We start from the raw sequence: 20,620 nt of genomic DNA on the forward strand, positions 1-20,620 counted from the left end.
AAGTTTTTGCCAGAATATGACATCAGTGGTCTCTCACCTAATTCCCAATAGAGTCCTGCTTTCCATCTGAAACCTTATGTGCACTGTATTTGCTGTGCCAATTCTGAGTAATGTTCTGATCTGAATGCATTCCAGACTTTCCTCTTAATATCTACTTACATCATCCTCGACTCTCACTAGCATAATTTTTCAGACTTTTCCAAACTCTCCCTGAGTATTTTCTGTACTACATGGTCAAGCATATTCACAGAAAACAAACAAAGAAAAATTTACACTTTTCTTGTACTAATCTTCTCAGATAGCTTTCCAACTCTGGAACAAATTCTTGATACAGAGAACTCAAAGGAAGAAGGATTTAGTTTGGTTATGAATTTAGAGGTTTTAGTCTTTGGTTTGCTGACTCAAGGCAGAAACATTATTTAAGATGGGAGTGTCAGAGAAACGCTGCTGCTTTCATGACATTCAGAAAGCAGAGAACAAGAAGAGAGACAGAGACAAAAGATAGCGTGGGGCTGGAACAGGATAAGTCCATCAAAGGCAAAACTCAGAGCTTTGCTTCCTCCAGTTCTCTCTAAAAGCTCATCATGCTGGTAGGGTAACCTAATTGTGACTTTAGTGCCCTCAGCACACAAACCATTGGGACATACTACGTATTGAAACTGTAAGAGTGCCCTGTAGAGCCGAGGACAGAGCTGGGTTCTCTAAATCCTCCTTAAGCAACCGGCCAGTTAGGTCATTAGTTCTGTTTTCAATTTGTATCCAGATCATTTGGAGGCCTATTGCAACACTGATTACTGAATCCAGCCTTAGTATTGTCTCATTTAACTGATCTAGGTTACACATTCTCACTGAATGATAATATTTATTTATGATTAAGATATACGTAACAGGATACATGTGATATATTTATTTCACAACAAATCAAGGTCCCTATGTTTACAAGAAACTTAAAAGGATTTTTCAACTTTCTTAAAAAGTGAGTCAAAGAATTATATCACTGGTCTATAAAACAGTGGCTCTATTTTTAGATTCTTGTGACTGTAGATAAGAAATTACTCTGCAGCTCAGTAAGTCACAATTAAAAAGATTTCTTCTTGCTAGCCTGAATTAAGTGAAACATGTGACCTAACTCTTGCATTCATATATGTTTTAAAAACTCCACTAATGGCAGCAATTCTAGGGAGAGTAAGAGTTCTCAGCTTGATCAAACCCTCTGGATTTTAAAGATGACGCCCTTCTTTCTTCTTTCTCAGTAGAGTTAAATATTTTGGATTGGGGTCAGTTTATTTACTAGCTAATTTGAGAAATATATTTTTCCAGCTTTCTTCTATGAAAGATTTAATAAGATAATGGATTCACATAAAATATTCTGAAGAAGATCTTATAGTTCTATGCCTGTGGTCTGAAAATGCTCTTCAGAAAATTACTAAACAGCTGAGAATGCAAGTTCATAGGCTCCAGTGATTTTTTCAGGATAGTATCATAGCTTCTGTGAGACTTACTTCTGTTTTTCTGTTCCCTTTCTTTCAATCCGCAGATTCATCCTCCCTTATCATCATATATTCTTATTTTAGATATACATGCAAATTTTAAAAAGCCTTTTCCTTAGTGTTAGACAGGAGTGTTTCAGGTGTTACTTGTTTTTTTGAAGTAGAAGAAAAGAATAAGGAAGAAAATGAGAGGTTGAGGAAATTTAACTGCCCCTCCAAATCCTTTAAACTTCTTGAAAATAGAAAAATATACTATTTTACATATCTTGTCTTTGTTACAAAAGATAATTTTACACAACAAAGACTCCAGTGACAGGTGAATAACTGATTGCTTCAAATTTAAAATGGAAGATTTGTTTCAATGAATCTTGACCATCAGTTCATTGAGTGCTTTTGCCTCTGATCATCTGATCTTCCCTGTTAGAACGCATTCCACCTGAAAATAGCCTTCTATTGAAGAATCACTCATGGATATTCAGATGCTTTCTCTTATTTATTTTCTTTGCATGGATGGCTAGTGCACACTGGAACATTACCTAAAGTGTACTTGCAGCTTTTTTTAGGTATCTTGTTAACACTTTGTGCACCTTTTTCCAAGTATCCAGTCTTAATCACAACACCATATCACTCTCATCTCTTTAAGTTCTCTCAACAAAATTCAATCATCATTCATTTTAAATCTATAGAAAAATTACCATTTCAATTTGTTTATTTTATTTCTTATGTTATAAATTCCTTTTCTGGTATTAGTCTGTTCCTGGTTCTGTATTTCTTTCTATTACATTTCCCAGATTATGCTAATCCAAGAATCTATCCATTGTATACTATAGTTCTGACAAGATATGACTTATCAATAAGTTAATTAGTTGATTTTCCTGACTAACAAAATGAATTCTACAGTAACCAAGTAGATGAATCATGATCCCTATAGAGCCTCAAGTTTAAGCAAACCCTTAATCCTTCTGGAAATCCTTTTAAAACCCCCTTCACTTCCTTGTTATGAAAGGTATAATTAATAGGATTGGGAAAAGGAGTAGAGAAAGAATCCACCAAATAGATAACTTGTCTTTGCCTTCAGCATGTACCGCAGGTGGCCCCACATACAAAATCCAGGCAGAACCAAATAATAATGTGGCTATGATTAAATGACAGGAGCAGGTATATGACATGACTGGCAGCCAAAGGCAGCTTCAGCAAGGCTTTTAAAATACTTCCATAGAATCCTAAAATGATAACTAGAATGCATGTGTTGACCAAATCAACCACCATATTAAAGACTGGAACACACCAGTCTGTGTCCACAAAAGACAAATGCATTAGAGGGACCAGGTCACGGAAGTACTGGGCTACTTGTCTCAAGCAGTATGGCAGAGTGGCAGTGAGGGTGGGTGACATAACTGCAGCTGAGAAGCCAGCAACCAAGTGGCCCCTATTAACCATTTCTGTACCTGTCTGCTCATGAGTACATGGTAGTGGAGTGGGAAATAAATGGCTAGATAGAGGTCCTGTGCCAGATACACAAGAAGATGCGCTCAGTTGTACCCAATAAATAGAATACATACAGCTATGTGAAGCACATGGCTGAAGAGACTGGTGAACTCCCATGGAGTAAGGTGTGCAGCAGTATGGGCACAATGATGCTGATGTACCAGAGCTCCAGGAAGGACAGGACACTGATAAAGAAGTACATGGGTATGGAGAGTCCAGAATCTGCCTTAACCAGGGCAATGATGAACATGTTTGTTTCTGAATTTCTTCAGAACCAAAGAATTCAAAAGCAAATTTTTAGATTATAAAATAAAATCTCCTCACAATTTTTTTTATTTTTAAAAATGCAAAACAGCAAAAAATTAGAATTAAAAAAAAACAGTAGGAAATCGACACTACTTAATATATTTCATATACATATCTTATAAGCAGTTGTTCAGTTTACAAGACCTAGGCATAAAAAAATGATCAATCAATGACAACACAAGCTATTCTTTTTGATGAACTCACAGAGAATTAGTAGTATAGCTATCTGTCTTTCACACATATACATACATACAGTTATATGTGTATACCTGCATACACATAATGTTTTCCTTTCTTCCATTTCTCATTTCCCCTACCCCAGTTGTTCTTTCTTTTTGAGTAATGGGAAAATGATAGAAATCTTGAATGAACAATTTAGGAAAGAATGCAATGCATGAAACAAATTCAAAGACATATCCAGGAAAGGAAAAAATCCATTGAAAGCTGATGAAACCATTTGAATGAAGCGGAAGACAGACTTCAGACCTCAAAGACAAGATTGCAGCTAGTGATCATGAAAGGAAATAACTTAAAAATAACAAGGGAGCATGAAATAACTCAACAGCTTCAAGACAATGCAAGGAGAAGCAATGTAAGACTAACAGACTTCACATTTTAAAAGGACTAAATACTGAAAAAGAAATGATTTTCCTCATAATGTTCTGTTGCTGACAAAGCAGGAGGAGGGTGGAGATTTTACCTTACAGACCAGCACTTGTCTTACTGCTTAGCAGCAGTCTTGGTCCCAGAATTTTCTTTCATACTTTCTTCCAAGAAAAAAAGAGACTCGCTGAAGCCCATGTTGTGTGGATAACAAAGTGCTATAATATATTAAAGAAAATATTAGTTAGTAATTGAGTTTGCAAAATATTTTACAAGTAATACACAATGAACGTTAAATCTATATCTCTCCTCTTTACCTAATTGAGTACCTTCTTACCTAAAATGTAGAACTTTAATTGAACTTTTACAAAATACCATGTAATTCTCTCTGTGAAATTCTAAAGTAATTGAAAGATATTTATCAGATTACTGTGAAGATGATTGGTCTACATTGGTGATTCTAGAGTTTTACTTCCATGGCCTAATAGACCACAGTCAGGAAGTTTAGATGCCATCTCTACTTCTTTGCTTCATTCATTCTCATCACTTCTGCATTGCCCCTACCCATTACATGAGTGATAATAATAGAACTTGTTGGAGTCTCCATGGCCTCCTTTGTTCCCCAAACACTTCTGTAGTTATGTTTCATGTTCCAGAACTATGGGTCTCTCAGGGCTCCATGCTCCCTGGAGTTGTAAAAACCACTTCTCAGTATGAGTCCTTTTGGGGCAGAAAGATGGCACAGAAAAGTAAATTGGATATCTTACTTTGCAAATCACTTTTCTTGACTCTGTAAACCTCATTTTTGAATTCCAGAATTTAATCCCAGGAAAATTGCCTCCTCTGGACCATGATAAACTTTGCAATTGTCATAGGGCTTTCCATTAAAAAGACAAACCACCTTGTATATCTACATGCATGCATACAAAATAAACTCTTAGGCACACAAGAAATGAACATCTTTCAAAAAATGCTCTTTGCATGGAGATTTCTCATCCATCAATACTAACCTTGTTGGTCATGAGCACATTTCATAAGGGTAGCATTATTATTTTTCTACTGATCATCATTCATTTGCCTACCACTACTGTCTCTATAATATCCTCTGTTATTTATTTATTATTTGTTCCAATCATTGGTTATTATATATCTAAAGCCTGGTTCTCTGCACAGTGTTCCAATTTTTCATAAGAAAGATTCTTATCGGGGCTGGGGATTTAGCTCAGCGGCATAAGCACCTGCATTACAAGCAGGTAGTCGTGAGTTCAATCCCCGGTACCGATAAAAATGAAAAAAAAAAAGACAAAAAAAAAAAAAAAAAGAAAGATTCTTATCAATTGCCATCAGTGTGATTTTTATGACACACATCCTCACGAGAGTATCTTTTTAATGATCACATTTATTTAGATCAAAACCATCAATATTTTAATGAACGTTCTGATGTTTGTGTCTGAGCTTCATCTCAGCTCCATATTGTCTCTGAGTATGCACTTGGGTGACTACGGAATCCAGAGAAACCAAACAATGAGAGCATTCATCTACTGGGAGTAAAGTATTTTAATCATTCCTAGGTTCAAATGTACCTTTATTTTCAGAGACAGAAACAGGAATATGGAGGACAAGGAGATAACTATAAAATTTTAACAAGCAGATCATTTTATGTGAAAAGAATACATTGAAGATTCTGAGTTTAAATTGGAAAGTCTGTGATAAGTGAAAATTTTTGAGCCAGAAGAAAATAAAGTGATGATGTAAGTTTGGATTGGGAAGTCTGGAGTATTTGGAAAACCTGAAAGTCTTATTCAGTCTTACCTAACATTTAACCAACACCTTACTTCCTTCAGAAACCTGCCTATTCTCTGATACACGTATTTGTAAATGCCCTTCCTTCTATCACAACAACTCTCACATTCCCAAACACCGTGACACTCCTTGTTTTCATCTTTATTTTAGGATCTTCATAGATCTGAACGTCTACATTCCTTTTTTCCCCCTTTGTGTCCTATTTATTTCACTCAGCATTATATTTTCCAAATGAATCCATTTTTGTACCTCAAATTTATTCTTTTTTATAATCATTATGTATAGATACCATATTTTCTTTATCCATTCATTTCTTTTTTGGCTTCCTCATTGTATGATTCTGCTTCATGTCATTTTAATTTTTTCTGCATGTTTTTTGGTGTCAGACTTCAAAATAGACTTTCAGCAATATTTGTGTCTCAGTGGCATACTATTAACTGTGTTGCTTATAATGCCCATGTACTGTCTCCCTCAGCAGTCTGCTAGTCTGACATAAATTCCTGAGCACAGTATCTTGGACATCTTCTAGAATCAGTTGATGCAGAACAATTACTAAGGAATTTAGACTTTGAAGTAAGATGTGAGTATTGTCCAGAGAACCCTCTCTTCCTTCTTGTGTCACTGCCTCTTGAGAGGAGAATATTTACTTAGCATTTACTACTTGAGGATGGAATAAGAAAAAAAAAAAAAAAACACGTTCAGAAAAATTCTGCCAGTAGCAAGTAAATAATGATTTGGAAAAAAAAGATTACATCTAAAATTACCTATGTTTGGGAGCCTACCTCAGTGGCACAGCACCTACTTGGCAAGTGCAAGGTCCTGAGTTTGATTCTGAGTTCCATAAATAAATATATAAATAATTACCCATTTTGAAAATTTTAGAGAATGAAAAGAAGGATTCAGGGGCTGGGGATTTAGCTCAGGGGCATAAGCGCCTGCCTGACAAGCATGAGGTCATGAGTTCAATTCTCGGTACTAAAAAACAAAACAAAAATGAAAAACCAAAGAAGGATTCAGCATATTAAAAAATTCACAGTATTGTCACTAAGATTTGAGACAATAGCATGTGTTGTTTAGAAAATGGAAATAAATAGGTGAATAACTTTTACAGTTGTGAGATTAAAAGTAATGTTAAACTTTTAGTCTTGTAAACATTCCTAATTGTGCTGTATGTATATGTAAAGTATTACTTTTGAAAAAGTAAAATGCCCACTACTTCCCTTGCTGCTTGCAGAACTCAAGCTTTATTTAATTTTTAAAAATTTAATTTATTTTTTTATTTTGTTGGTACATTTTAGATGCATATAATGATAACATTAATCATAGGAAATTTATGCCTGTATATGATGTATCTTATTTTTGTCACATTTCTTTCTTCTCCATTCAATCCTTCTTTCCTTCATTTACAAAATTTTGTTTCCATTTTTCCTTTTATTCTCTACTTTTCCTTGTCCCTGCTTTTCTTTCCCTTCTCCCTGCCTTAGTTCCGCTTCCCATTTGAACATATTCTTCCCATTTCCCAATGTCTATTATGCATTTTATCCTCATTTACACTTTTGATTTTTCACACCAGAGGAACAATGAGGTGTTCAAATACACAGTTCAATTTGTTTCGCTTAGGAATATGCTCTTAGGATGCATCCATTTAGCCAGAAATGTCTCAGGCTTATCCATGTTTACAACAGAGTAGGAACCCATTATATGCAAAAATCATACCTTCAAAAAGAAAAAAAAAATAAAGAAGTAAAAAAAAAACACACATCTTTATCAATTCATTGATGGGTATTTGTGTTGTCTGCAAGACTTAGCTATTATAAACTGTGCCATTCTAAATATGAGTGTGTATATATAGCTGTGGTATGGTGCTTTTAATTTACTTGGGAAGACAACAGACTGAATTGAATGGAACCACTAGTTGTAGGTTTTGAGGAATCTCCACACTGATTTCCACAGTGGTTGCACCACATCAACAGTAGAGGGTTCCTTTTTCCCCACAGCCCTGCTAGCATTTGCTATTGGTTGATTTAATTATTTATTTATTTTTCATTTTTATGTTTTTGGAGACAGGGTCTTGTTTTATAGTCGAAATTGGGCTTGATCCATTATGGAGCCCAGGTTGGCCTTGAACTCACAGCAAACCTCCTACCTCACCCTTCTGAGTGCTAGGGTTACAGATATAAACCACTGCACCTGGATATTGGATGATTTCTTACTAATAGCCATTCTTTCTGGAGTGAGATGGAATCTCAGTGTTGTTTTAATTTACAGCATTTGAATGACCAGTGACACTGATCATTTTTTCATATATTTATTTGCAATTTCTACTCCCCATCTGAGGAGTGTCTAATCATTTTGGATGTCCATTTTTTGACTGGGTCTTTAAATTTAGGGATCTTATTTTTTCTTAATTCTTTATATATTCTAGATATTAAATATTAGTTGTTTGTCTAGCGAACAGCTGGTAATTTTTTTCCTACATTGCAGGTGGTCTCTTTACTCTGTTGGTGGTGTCTTTTGCCATGCAAAAGCTTTCTAATAAGACGAGATCACAGTTGTTGATTCTTTGTGATATTTCCCAAGCAATAAGGGTTTATTCACTAATCATCTCTGATATTAATTTTGAGAATGTTCTGTGACCTAAGGACAAGATGCCCCATTTATAAACTGTAGATAGCAATAATACCTCCCTATAAGATTAGAGACTGCAAGAGACTTCGCTATGATCCCTAATAAGTATATTTGAAGAAGCATAATTTTGAAGAAGTAATTGAAAAACAAAAAGAGTCAACTGGAGTTTGTTGTAAACTTTTATAAAAACAAAAGTAGTTTGGAATATTAACCAGAATTTCAGCTCTTTCATAGAAAACATATAAAATTCAAGTCACACATAAATAAAAGACTTAAAGTCAGCAAGTATGGACTTCATACTTTTTGCCTAAAGTGAATGCACATATTTCTACATGCATACCTTTGGTAATATAATCTCCTTGTCAGAGAGCAAAGCAAGGGCTATTGGTAGCACAGTCAGAAGCCATCTATCCATTACTGGACCTGAGGAGGTAGCACTGCAGTCTCCTTCAGCATGGGTGAATAGTTATTCAAACCTCAATGTGTGCAGATGTAATTGCACCAAATCTAAGCCACTTCCTAAGCCTTTCCTCAAGAATCCAATGGTTCTTAAGCTTTGAAACTTGTTACCTACTATGTGTACATAGTAGTGATGTGAACTTCCATAAATAAGACAACACATAATGCCACTAAATCAGTGGGGGAAAAGGCAAACAAAACACCAAGCATTTCCAATAGTACCAATGTCCAGTGTTTTTTTTGTTGTTGTTGTTGTTGTTGTTGTTGTTGTTGTTTTTCCCTACATTTAGCATTAGCTTACGATGGTAGTAATGGGGTTATGACCATACTTAAAAAAAAAAAAAAAAAAAAAGAGGACACATTCCTTGCAACTTTAACTGGGAAAGGAGGATATGTATTAATTTTCTAGAACATTCCATATCAAAATACAACAGATTTAATGGCTTAAACAATAGAAATTTATTTGCTCACAGTTCTAGAGAGGTCCAAATTCAAGGTTATACCTGAGGCCCCTTTGCTGGGCTTTCTCATTACAGCCTTCTGTGGTCTTTTCTCCCTACACTTAAGCCCATGTCCTATACATTTTTAAGAATTAAATTTATTGCTACATTTTAGTTATACAAAACGATCATATTCATCATAGGGAATTTGTATTCATACATGACAGTAAAACACTATTTTAAAATGTGATTTAATGGTTAGAAAAAATAAAGCCATCTATAATTAAAATACTATGAATTAAAAATAAAGCCATCTATAATTAAAATACTACAGTTTTATAATAGTTATTTATTCATTTACTTAATACAAGTTCTAAATGTCTATTTTTCTCCATACCTTATTGTAGATAGTTGGATGAAATGGATAAAATACTGATTTTTTCTTTAAGATATTTACTCTGCAAAGGGAGAGGGGAGATTCACAAATGCAAATAATATAAAATATATGCTTATTTCAATTTAAAGGAAAATTTTACCTCAAATATAATAAGATAGATTTGAATTATAAAATTAGAGGAATAATTAATGTCTCAGATTTCACATTTACAAATATTTAAGAGTTTATGAAAAACTATTGAAGTTGTTGTAAAGAAATATATTTTCATTCCTTGTTGGTGGGAGAGTTAAATAATATAATTACTTCTGAAGAAAACTCAGGAATATTTACTAAAGTCATGTGTACTATGACCCAGGATTCTCACTTGCAGAAATTTGTATGTAATATTCAGAAAAGGATGCATATACATGGTTATTCATTGCAATGATAGTTTAACAATTAAAACCTAGAAACAATGGGTTCCTTTCACAGAATACTGGTGAAATTAAAGATGCCTGGAATACTACAGAGCTATTATTTTAAAATGAGTGCATATTCTCCATAAAAACATGGATCTTTAACACTTATTATTAGGAAAAGGAAACAGAGGACAGAATAAAGTAAATGGTATGGGACCTTATGCATAAGAATGGGAGGTAAAAATATTGGTCTTTTCTGAATTTTACAAAGCAAACATATTCATACAAGAAGACAATTGAAGGTCATCAGAGGTTGGTAAGTAATACACAGGATCTTATAGGTCAGAGTTAGAGAAAGACTTTTTTATAAATTATTTTGCACTGCATTAAGTTTTGGGCCCTTAAGGGAAATTATTCATTCACAAAAATAAAATTATATTTTATATAAAAAATCTAAGTGCAGTGGTATGTTGTGATCATTAAGTCATTATTTAAGTTTGCCCTATTCCACTAACACCACAGGTGGGTGTTTTGTTTGTTTTTTGTTTTTAAACAGCACCTCCTCTGGCTTTCTTACTTAATTGTGTTTGGGATAAAAATTAAACGTGCCGCATGATAGAATGTTAGCCTTAACGCTCATGCAAAGTAAGTGGTGTGATTGTGTGGCCCTTTAGCCCTTGATTCTTATTATCTGTGTCCAGATGTAAATCAGTGTCCAGATGTAAATATGAGAGTTACCTTGGCTTTTCACCCCAACATTTCACACACTAAGTACTACTCACCTAGTCATAGCACTTACAAGAACTGTTGATATTTATAGGGCACAGTGAGGTGAACAGAAAGGGTGCTTTCTGCCAGAGACCTTCCTAGGACTGGACTCTAGTGAACTTTAGCTGGCCATTCATATGGTAAGTCTTCCACCACAAGAACTCCGGAACTCCGCATACATGCTAGTTGTATATGCTGAGAAGCTCTGTGCTAAGGATGACATAAACTAAATTGTAAATGGAGAAATAAGCAGATTTTAAAAGAGAAAAATTATAGAATGAAATGAGAGGATAGCTTGGAGTTATGAGTGGATGGGTGAAAATAGTTTTCTTTGGTGGAGTTACAGGAGAATTTAATATCTACAATACTCATTTGACTCTTAAGAATTTGTTCATTTATTCAAGTATACATGAATACCAGCTGTTGTGCCAGGAATCAATGGTGCAGTCCATAGCGCTTTGAGTTGGTATCCTGCTATTTATGTCTTTACAACCAGAGTAAATGTCTGAACCTACAGAGTATAGTCCCAAAAGAATTCATTAATAGAGCTACTAATTAATGTGATACAAATCTTTTTCCTGGGGAGGGTGCAGATATCAGAAATCAAACTCAGGGTCTCACATTTGTCAGACAGACACTGCACCAATGAACTAAATCCCTCATCCACAAACCTTTAAAGATAAGCTGTTTCCTGACATGCATTAAGGCTGCTACCAGAGGAAACCACAGAGTTCCTGTCATGCCCTACAAAACATGGGTGGTCTGAGTGAAATGAAGTGGAAAGGAAAACTTAAAGCAGTTAGAAAGCAATAGAAGGCCAGCAGAATGAAGGATTACACCCAGCATTCAGCAAAATACCATAGACTTCATAACAGCACAGATACTCCTCAGTTTACGGGAAGAGGACTTGGTCACTTAGCTCCTAAAGAGATGGATGTTAGTAAGTTTACTAACTATGTGCATATTGCAATGTGAGAAAGTTATAAAAGCATGCATTCTCAAGGAAATAAATCCTCGCTTCAGAAATGTATGTAGAAGAAAACATAATTTTGAAGCAAAAATCTTTGACTTTTCCATAACATTTAAAGCCCTCTTTGTTGCTCATTTTACAGATCTGAAAAACTGAGACACAGAGACATTATGTGTATTGCATAAGGCCAAGTAGAAATTAAACAATAGAATTCATGTTTGGACTCAAGCAGGACAAATGCAATGTATCTTCTCTAGCCATGGCACTCCCTGTCTATGAGAAATTATATTTGTTTGGGGACACTTTGTGTGTTTAAGGTCATATAAATTTTGAATTTTTTGTTGTAGGTCTATTTGTTCTTGGTACTGGAGATCAAACTCATGACCGTGAGCTTGTCAAGGAGGCATTTGTGCTGCTGAGCTAAACCCCCAGCCCTGTTGTAGATCTTTTTAAGGAGACCAAAATAGAAGACAGAAGGAAGGTACAATTTTTTTACTGAAGTTCATATAGACAAAAAAAAAAAAAAAGACATCATTCTCAACCAACATTTTTCTAATTGTAATAAATACTCAAATATGGAAAGCTGAAGGAGATGTGTTCTAGGGTATGTTTAGAAAATACAGTTCTATCTCTGCTTTGAGTTTCAGTCTCTTTTCTACTCTATATGTACGAACCCTATACACAAAATTTTTAAGCTTTGTGTTTATTTGCTGGTTTCCGTGAAATACGGCTTCAAATTCTGTTTCTAGTTGGCTTACATGTTACAGAAAAAAAAAAGAACTCAGACAATATTTTCATCTCCAATACCATACTCTTGTCCAATAAGATGATAAGTTCTCATCTCTAGTTTCTACCTACCTGCCCAGAGAATTCTGTCCTCTACTAAGCTGCCTTTGGTCACATAATTATGCAGCATCGGAGGACTCCAACTTGAAAGTTCTCTCTCCTTTCTCACTACTCTGAAATGTCACACTGTCTATAATTTTAGTCTGGCTTGATTTTGAAACCAATCTTGTTATACCCTCTTTTTAAACTTCCTCTAAAATTCTTTCTTAACTAACATACCAGCTACTAGCCTTAGTTACTCTTCTTTCTTTCACAGTTGCACTTCCTCTTCCAAATCAACTGAAATACTTCCTGTGATCTTGTTTCTTCTACCTTGTAACATTTTGTTCCCAGTACTTTGGGGATATAACTCTTCAACCTACATGTTTCATTTGAATGTTTGCAACATATTTAACTAATAATCTGATAGATTATTTTATGGATTCTTACTTTGATTCTGACCAGATGAATGCCCAAAGAGCTGATTCTTGCAGTTACTCAGAATATGAATTACACCAAAAGAGATTCTAAGAGTCCCACCCAAAGTGTCCTAATTCTGTCAGTGGCCCTCCTCACAGCCTCCTTCACTTCCTTGTTGCGTAGAGTATAGATGATAGGATTGAGAAATGGAGTAAGGAGGGCATACACTAAAGCAATAAGCTTGTCAGTGCCCTCAGGTCGGCTCCCTGGTGAACTCACATATACAGTGAAGGCAGAACCATAGAAGAGTGCCACTACAGTCATGTGGGAAGAGCAGGTGGAAAAGGCCTTAGCACGACTGGTAGCGGAGGGCAGTTTTAGCACTGTTCTCAGGATGCCTCCATAGAGTCCCAGAATAAGCACAAAGTTACATCCAGTAGCCACCCCAATCACTGCCCCATGGACTTGAGCGAGCCAGCCTGGGTCCTCACAGGCCAACTGCATTAGGGGTGCCAGGTCACAGAAATAATGAGCTACTTCCTTCAAGCAATAGGGCAGAATGGCAGTGAGAGTGGCTGGCACAACTGCACCTGAGAAGCCAGCCACCCAAGTAGCCCCTGCTAACCATTGCTGTACCTGTGTGCTCATGAGGGCATGGTAGTGGAGTGGGCGACAGATGGCAAGGTAGCGATCCAACGCCATCACACACAGCAGGTAGCATTCAGTCATGCCCAAAGAGTGGAAAACATACAGCTGTGTGAAGCATATGGCTGAAGAGATGGGTACACTCCCATGGAGTAAGGTGTGCAGCAGGGTGGGCACCGTGGTGCTGACGCACCAGAGCTCCAGGAAGGACAGGACACTGATAAAGAAGTACATGGGTGTGGAGAGTCCGGCATCTGTCTTAATCAGGACAATGATGAACAAGTTTCCTGCAAGGGTGAGGAGGTAAACACACAGGATCCCCAAGAATGCAAGAGGTCGTAGGGCCTCAGAGGTATTAAAACCTGCAAGGATGAAAGTCTGGATCCAGGTGTGGTTGACATGAGCCATAATTCCTAGCAAGGAGAGGAAAAGGCAAAAACAGTGATTTCAGGATTCTTTATTTAGAAAATTTTATCAGTGCCATTGGCCCCAAATGTGAGCACTGAAAAAACTTAAACATCGTCTAATAAACTCATCTGCTTACAATGGAGGAAATACAGCCCCAAAGCAAAAAAAAAAAAAAAAAAAAATTGGTTGTCTCACATTACAGTGTCTGTGAGTGACTGGTTCAGACCTAGAAAGGAGAGTTCCTCATCCCAGTTTATCCTTTTTATAATACTCAGCTTTAGAAATTCAAGCAGCTTCATTTCCTTCCTACGTCACTATCATAAAAGGAGAGAGGGAAAATTTCTATACCTCTCCCTCATATATTTCCCAGCAAATCTGTCTATGCTAAAGAAAAAAAAAAGTCACCTAAATGCCATCACTGAGGCCTCTCTCAGGAAGCCTATTTCTGAGTGTACAGATTATATTGGTAAGAATTAGAAAATGAAGATACAGAAAATGAAAGTATAAGAGCTTTGAGAGTGAACCCTAAATTCTTAGGTTCATAATACTTGATCATTACCCAACAGCCACACAGTGTGTTCTAAAATAATGGACCAATGATTCTCAAAGGGAAAATTGTGGATTAGAATTCTTGGGCACTTTTTTTTTTTCAAAATCAAGGGTGAGCCTTGTGATCTTGCTCTGAAACTAATAAGCAATCTACACTGGACTGAGCAACTTCTCACTTACCCTCAGCTTCCTCTTTCCTCACATAAAAAATGATTGCAGCAGTTGTTTTTCAAAACTCTTGCAGCACCAATAAGCTCTAGTTCCCCCAAAGTAATTAAAAGTGATTATGGGTTTTGGAGGAACATCAACACAAACGTCTTCTGAGTTCCCCTGTGATTCCCTAGGAGAACTCATCAGTAAAGGTCAAAGCTTCTCCTAGTTTTCTTCTTCAGGTATTCTCAGCTCTTCTGCACCATCTTTGCCCATGACCTGAGCACATGATCACACCAGAACTTTAACATCTTTCTTTGTATAGCTTTTACCCCTGCTTATTTATATCCAGCATTCCTGAAAATGCTAGTCTCCTTGAGCCTCCTTATTGTATACCCTAGATCTGTTGAGTGTGACTCGCTCTCAGTATGGGTCCCTCTGGGGCAGGGGCACAGGCAAGTGAAATAAACTGGCTCAGTTTCTCACATGACTGCACCACCCTACAAACATGGGCTGATGGCTCCATCCTGAAGTGCATGTTTTGGAAATAAGACAGTAAAGAATGATACAAATATAAGTAAATAAAGCAGGACTTCAAAAATTCCATTGCTAATATTGAACGAGGCTGTGTTATTGGAAAGAAAGAGATGAATAATTGTTTTAAAATAATGGTTTACATGCTGAAACTTTTTATCTAATATCCTATATTATGGACATATTTAGTTGCAACATCATTGCCTAGGAAAAAATGAGTTAAAATTTAGAAAAGGTGATATAAAATGCAACTAAAATAGTGTGAAAAGAAACATCACAGCGATTCTGTAACTTACTAATTATATCTATGGAACACTCTTTTTCCCAGACGGTATATCAGAGAATGTATAAAGTACAGAAAACATAGCCCCTTTCTTAAAGATACTTAATTTTAAAAGAAAGAGATAGACCCCAAAATAGGATAGGCATTTATTAAACAATAAAGGCCTGTAAAAATGTGAAAATATATTGGAAGAGGTGGAGAAATGAAGAGAAAAAAGAGAAAGGGTATGACAAAAGGAATTAAGATGCACCAACTTCACACAAGGGATATAAACATTATATATTGCAAACATGCACAAAAAAGGAGTTAAAATATGTTGTGTATATGTGCCAGTTCTCCACAAGAAATACAAATATTATGTACTACAAACATGCACTAATAAACAAAAGATATTCAACCTAACTCAAAATAAGGTACACACAATTGTGAAACTTTTATTTTTCATATTGACACAGAAACAGAAATTTTATAACATACTTGAGTAAAGAATCTGCAAAGAAACATTTTCACTAATTGCTTATAAGAATACACAATAACATGCTTAGGGTGAAAAGATAGCAATAGTCATGCATATTGCACTTTAATTTGGAGTTAGCACTGTAATTTTATTCATAATACCAAAAGAATGGAAGCAACTCAGGAACTCCACAATAGGAGACTGATTAAACAAGCAATGGAATATTAGAGAACTTGTTTTCAAACTGAGGAGACACATTCTGTGATGATAAGAAAAATATTCAAGAGGGCACATGAAACTATTCATTTGCTTTTATATAAAGATACACTGAAGAGCTGTTGGAAACGCTAAGGAAGACTGGGATTGCAAGAGATGGGAATGGACAAATGAGAACTGGAAAAACACTATTTCATACAAATTATTTTGATTTTTTAATAATGTAAGTGTAAAAAATAATAACCCAAGTATAAGTGGCAGTTGTGGACTGGAAGCGGAAGCAAGAATTCAACCGGTGCCACCCTGTTAGCAAGAAGCAGCCATGCTGGCCAGAGAATAAGAAAGCCAAGCAGCTCCCTCCTGTGAGCCAACCCGCACAAGGACCGGGAGACCAGAGGAGTCCCCAACCCGAAAGTAACTGGCTGAGTCCGAGGAGCACAGGCTGACATGAAAGGAAGTGAAGTAAAACACAGCTTAATGCTTGAACTTTTTGATTGACTTTGCAGGCCTGGTGAGTAGTCTGAGCATCTATTTAGAGGATAGCAATATGTAATATAGCAACTGTGGGGGATTTCCTTCTGCCTTGTCTTTGAAACACAATATTGTTCTCATTGTTTTGTTTTATTCTGTTGTATTCCTTTTAAAATGATTTAAAAATAATAGAAGAATATTATCTATTTAAACAATTTTAATTTTAAACATACATATTAACACAATGACATAGAGTGATCATATATCCTGGTTTGATTAAGAGAATTTTGATCAATATCTGTTGTCCCAAGATAACTATTAATGTTTCCCATTTCATTCTCGAAAATACTTGGATTTCAAATGGGTAACAAACTACATGAATATTCTAAATAAAAGAATGTTTTCTTTGATGCTTGGGCAGTTTATTGTCGATGTCGCTCCCGGCCGGCAGGAAAGACACACGACAAGGTCTGGCGGTGGTCAGGCTTTTCTTTATTCTCTCCTTATACAGTCTGCCCCGAAGCCTCTACCGTCCGCTCCCCACAGCTCCTTCCGTGCTTCAGTCTGCCCCGAAGCCTCTACCGTCCGCTCCCCGCGGCTCCTTCCGTGCTTCAGTCTGCCCCGAAGCCTCTACCGGTCCGCTCCCCGCGGCTCCTTCCGTGCTTCAGTCTCCCCCGAAGCCTCTACCGGTCCGCTCCCCGCGGCTCCTTCCGTGCTTCAGTCTCTCTCTCGGGGGTGGAGGCACTGGCTATATATAGGATTAATAGCTAGGCAGACTACCCTGTGAGGCGGGAACTTAGTGGGGTGATAAGAAACAGGTGCCACACAGGCGGGCTCGATGAGAGGGGTAATCTAGCTCAGGCTTTTGTACTTTCCCACAGGCCTCGCAATCACCGCGTCTGATGACTTGACAGTGCCACGGCTCCCAACATCTCCCCCTATTTTATTTTAAATGATGGCTACGCGCATCGCAGCCCGTCCTGGATAGAGTGCAGAGGCCTATGCCCCGAACTGAGGCCCACCGTAGGCCCTTAGCGTAGACCCTGGTCGGCCGTCCCAGGGTCCACCAAGGCCCTGAGGCCCTCGTCCTTTTTTCTAGGGCCAGGAATGAACCGGACGGAACCTGGTTGCACATAGGCATGCACTCATTTCTCTCCACGAATCCCCTCGGAGAGAAATTTATCTAACAATCCAGCGGCTTTCGAGCGGAACGGGGTAGGGCCTGGCTTAGGTTGAGTCGTGCTGGGGAGGCACGCTCTTACCCGTCATTGACTCACCCACCCTGCTACATGTTGTTGTCTAGGGAGGAGAATGTGGGAAGCCTGTCACTTTTAAACGCGGTCGTAGGCCATGCGAGCGAGCCATGCGTATACAAGGGTAGCACATAGGGGAGCAAGCCGTTCCAGGCCCCCAAAAAGGGATTGTCCTGCAGTTCTTTTAGGGCTCATCTTGTTGTTGGGTCTGCGGTTGGCCTCTGGTGGAACAGGCCTGATCTTCAGTCGAGGGACTTGTCGTGTCAACCTCTCTGGGACCCACATTGGTTCTCGTCCCGATTCCTGCGGAAAGACACAAACCGCGCCTCGGCTTCCTCTTTTGTATCTCTGCCCTCCTTGACGGACCCTTCTCGGGAGCTTCCTCACTGTGCCTGTTCAAACACCTCGCGTACTTCTACAAGTTCTTGAGAGCTCCCCCCGTAACTACCCTCACTCTTTAGGCACGTGTGTATCATTTCCCACAATGGACGAGCAGAGACTGAAGCTCTACCCTCCCGTTCTGCTAGGGAAAGGTCTCTGCCCAACTTTTCCCAGGAGGGCAGGTTTACATGCCCTGTAGGCAGAAACCAGGGAGCAAAGCTGTCAATCTCTGCAAGGAAATTTTCTAAAGTCTTACGCCCCACCTTGAGGTCCTTGGACTTTAGGAGTCTCCGAAGGACCAACACCAAGGCTGTGTATCTTTACTTGGCATGTTTCCCATTTTTAATATATCTTCTGTTATTTTTACTTCTATGTTTATGTTTTACACTCTTTTATTACCTTAAGTTCTGGTGTTATGTTTCATACTCACCGCGTGAGGCCCAAGAAACCCGCCACTTACGCGTGAGGTTGAGAGGAGTCTACAAACCCTGTAGGTGCGCGCCACCCAGGGCCCAGGCTTATCCTCTACTCACCTGTCCTGCAGCTGCAGCACTGTGTAGGAGAATGCAGTCCACCGCCGCGTCTCGGGGTTGATCAATCCCCGTGCGGGCCACCAAATGTCGATGTCGCTCCCGGCCGGCAGGAAAGACACACGACAAGGTCTGGCGGTGGTCAGGCTTTTCTTTATTCTCTCCTTATACAGTCTGCCCCGAAGCCTCTACCGTCCGCTCCCCACAGCTCCTTCCGTGCTTCAGTCTGCCCCGAAGCCTCTACCGGTCCGCTCCCCACGGCTCCTTCCGTGCTTCAGTCTGCCCCGAAGCCTCTACCGGTCCGCTCCCCACAGCTCCTTCCGTGCTTCAGTCTGCCCCGAAGCCTCTACCGGTCCGCTCCCCGCGGCTCCTTCCGTGCTTCAGTCTCCCCCGAAGCCTCTACCGGTCCGCTCCCCGCGGCTCCTTCCGTGCTTCAGTCTCTCTCTCGGGGGTGGAGGCACTGGCTATATATAGGATTAATAGCTAGGCAGACTACCCTGTGAGGCGGGAACTTAGTGGGGTGATAAGAAACAGGTGCCACACAGGCGGGCTCGATGAGAGGGGTAATCTAGCTCAGGCTTTTGTACTTTCCCACAGGCCTCGCAATCACCGCGTCTGATGACTTGACAGTGCCACGGCTCCCAACAGTTTATGATCTAAAGTGTATGTGTGTGCATATTTAATGATAATTCCATACACATGTTATTTGTATGTATATAAATTCTCCTCTTCAGAAGTGATAAAACTGATGTCAGTATAGAAGAGAAGATCAAAAACTTAGCCTGGAGGTATCCACCCTATCTTCATCCATCTAGGCTGTTAAAACAACCATAAACACGTTGAATACCAAAAAAATGTATTTCTCATATTTTTGGAATCTGTGAAGTGTAAGATCAAGTATAAGATCAAGATCAAGTAGATCAAGTGTCTGCTGAGGTTTTGCTTTCTGGTTCACAGAAAGCCATCTTTTTATTATAAACTTTGCAATTTCCTTTTAGTGTATTATAGCCATTCAAAAGGGCTGTGTCCCAATGACCTAATCACCTCCCAAACCTCTGCCTCCAAATGCCATCATATCTAAGAATGGATTTCAACAAATGAAGTTCAAGGTGATAAAGACCAGGTGGAGAGCACACCCCAATGTGACACACTGACACACTGCTTCTCATTTCTCTTCATCATAGCAAATAAAATGAACTGATTATATCTGTATGATGCATCATGATTAGCAGAAGGACCACTTGGTGACAAACGTTCCCTGCCTAAAGGCCACAGTTTCCTCAAGCTCTCCAGTCATTCAAAGGGAAAAACATGAGAGGAGGAGCTGGGCAGATCTGGGGTGCCCTCACCGGCCTCTCAGCGTGTCTGGAGGACTCTGGATATCTCCGCCCAGACTGTTGGAGTCCCCCCAGGCTTCCAGGTGCAGTGAAGGGGAGAGGTGGGTTTCAGGCTTCCACATCAGCCTCCCCATTCCGGTTACACTTGGAGAACTGCTGAGCTCCGGACGGGTGGGCGGGCCCACACTATCAGCCTAGCCCAGCCTGTTTTGCTGCTGCGCCTGGCCATCAGTGTACAAAGGAGGAGCTGGGCAGATCTGGGGTGCCTGCATCGGCCTCTCCATGTGTCTGGAGGACTGTGGATATCTCTGCAAGCAGGGAGGGTCCACAGGTTCCTGAGGCACCACGGCCTGTGGTGAGTACCCTAACCCGCCTGCGATTGAAGAACTGTGGAGCTTCCAAGGGGCAGGT

The 20,620-nt window shown here is 38.7% G+C and overlaps 1 protein-coding gene and 1 pseudogene across 1 annotated transcript; both read right to left on the bottom strand.

Annotated features, from left to right (window-relative positions):
* Positions 1-2,415: 2,415 nt before the first annotated feature.
* Positions 2,416-3,228, bottom strand: LOC100717082 (olfactory receptor 2AP1-like; annotated as a pseudogene).
* A 9,857-nt stretch (positions 3,229-13,085) lies between these two features.
* On the bottom strand, positions 13,086-14,440 carry LOC100717355 (olfactory receptor 6N1-like). Its single transcript, XM_003466661.2, has one exon. It carries the CDS (start codon positions 14,046-14,048, stop codon positions 13,086-13,088), a length of 963 nt encoding a protein of 320 aa, XP_003466709.1. The 5' UTR covers positions 14,049-14,440.
* Positions 14,441-20,620: the final 6,180 nt, after the last annotated feature.

The sequence above is a fragment of the Cavia porcellus genome, unplaced genomic scaffold (genome assembly GCF_034190915.1).
Source record: "Cavia porcellus strain 051 isolate PalLab524CR breed Dunkin Hartley unplaced genomic scaffold, mCavPor4.1 scaffold_7, whole genome shotgun sequence".
Taxonomy (NCBI): domain Eukaryota; kingdom Metazoa; phylum Chordata; class Mammalia; order Rodentia; family Caviidae; genus Cavia; species Cavia porcellus.

Excerpts from the sequence above, each read along its gene's own strand:
- LOC100717355 (XM_003466661.2), bottom strand. The coding sequence starts at position 14,048 with ATGGCTCATGTCAACCACACCTGGATCCAGACTTTCATCCTTGCAGGT.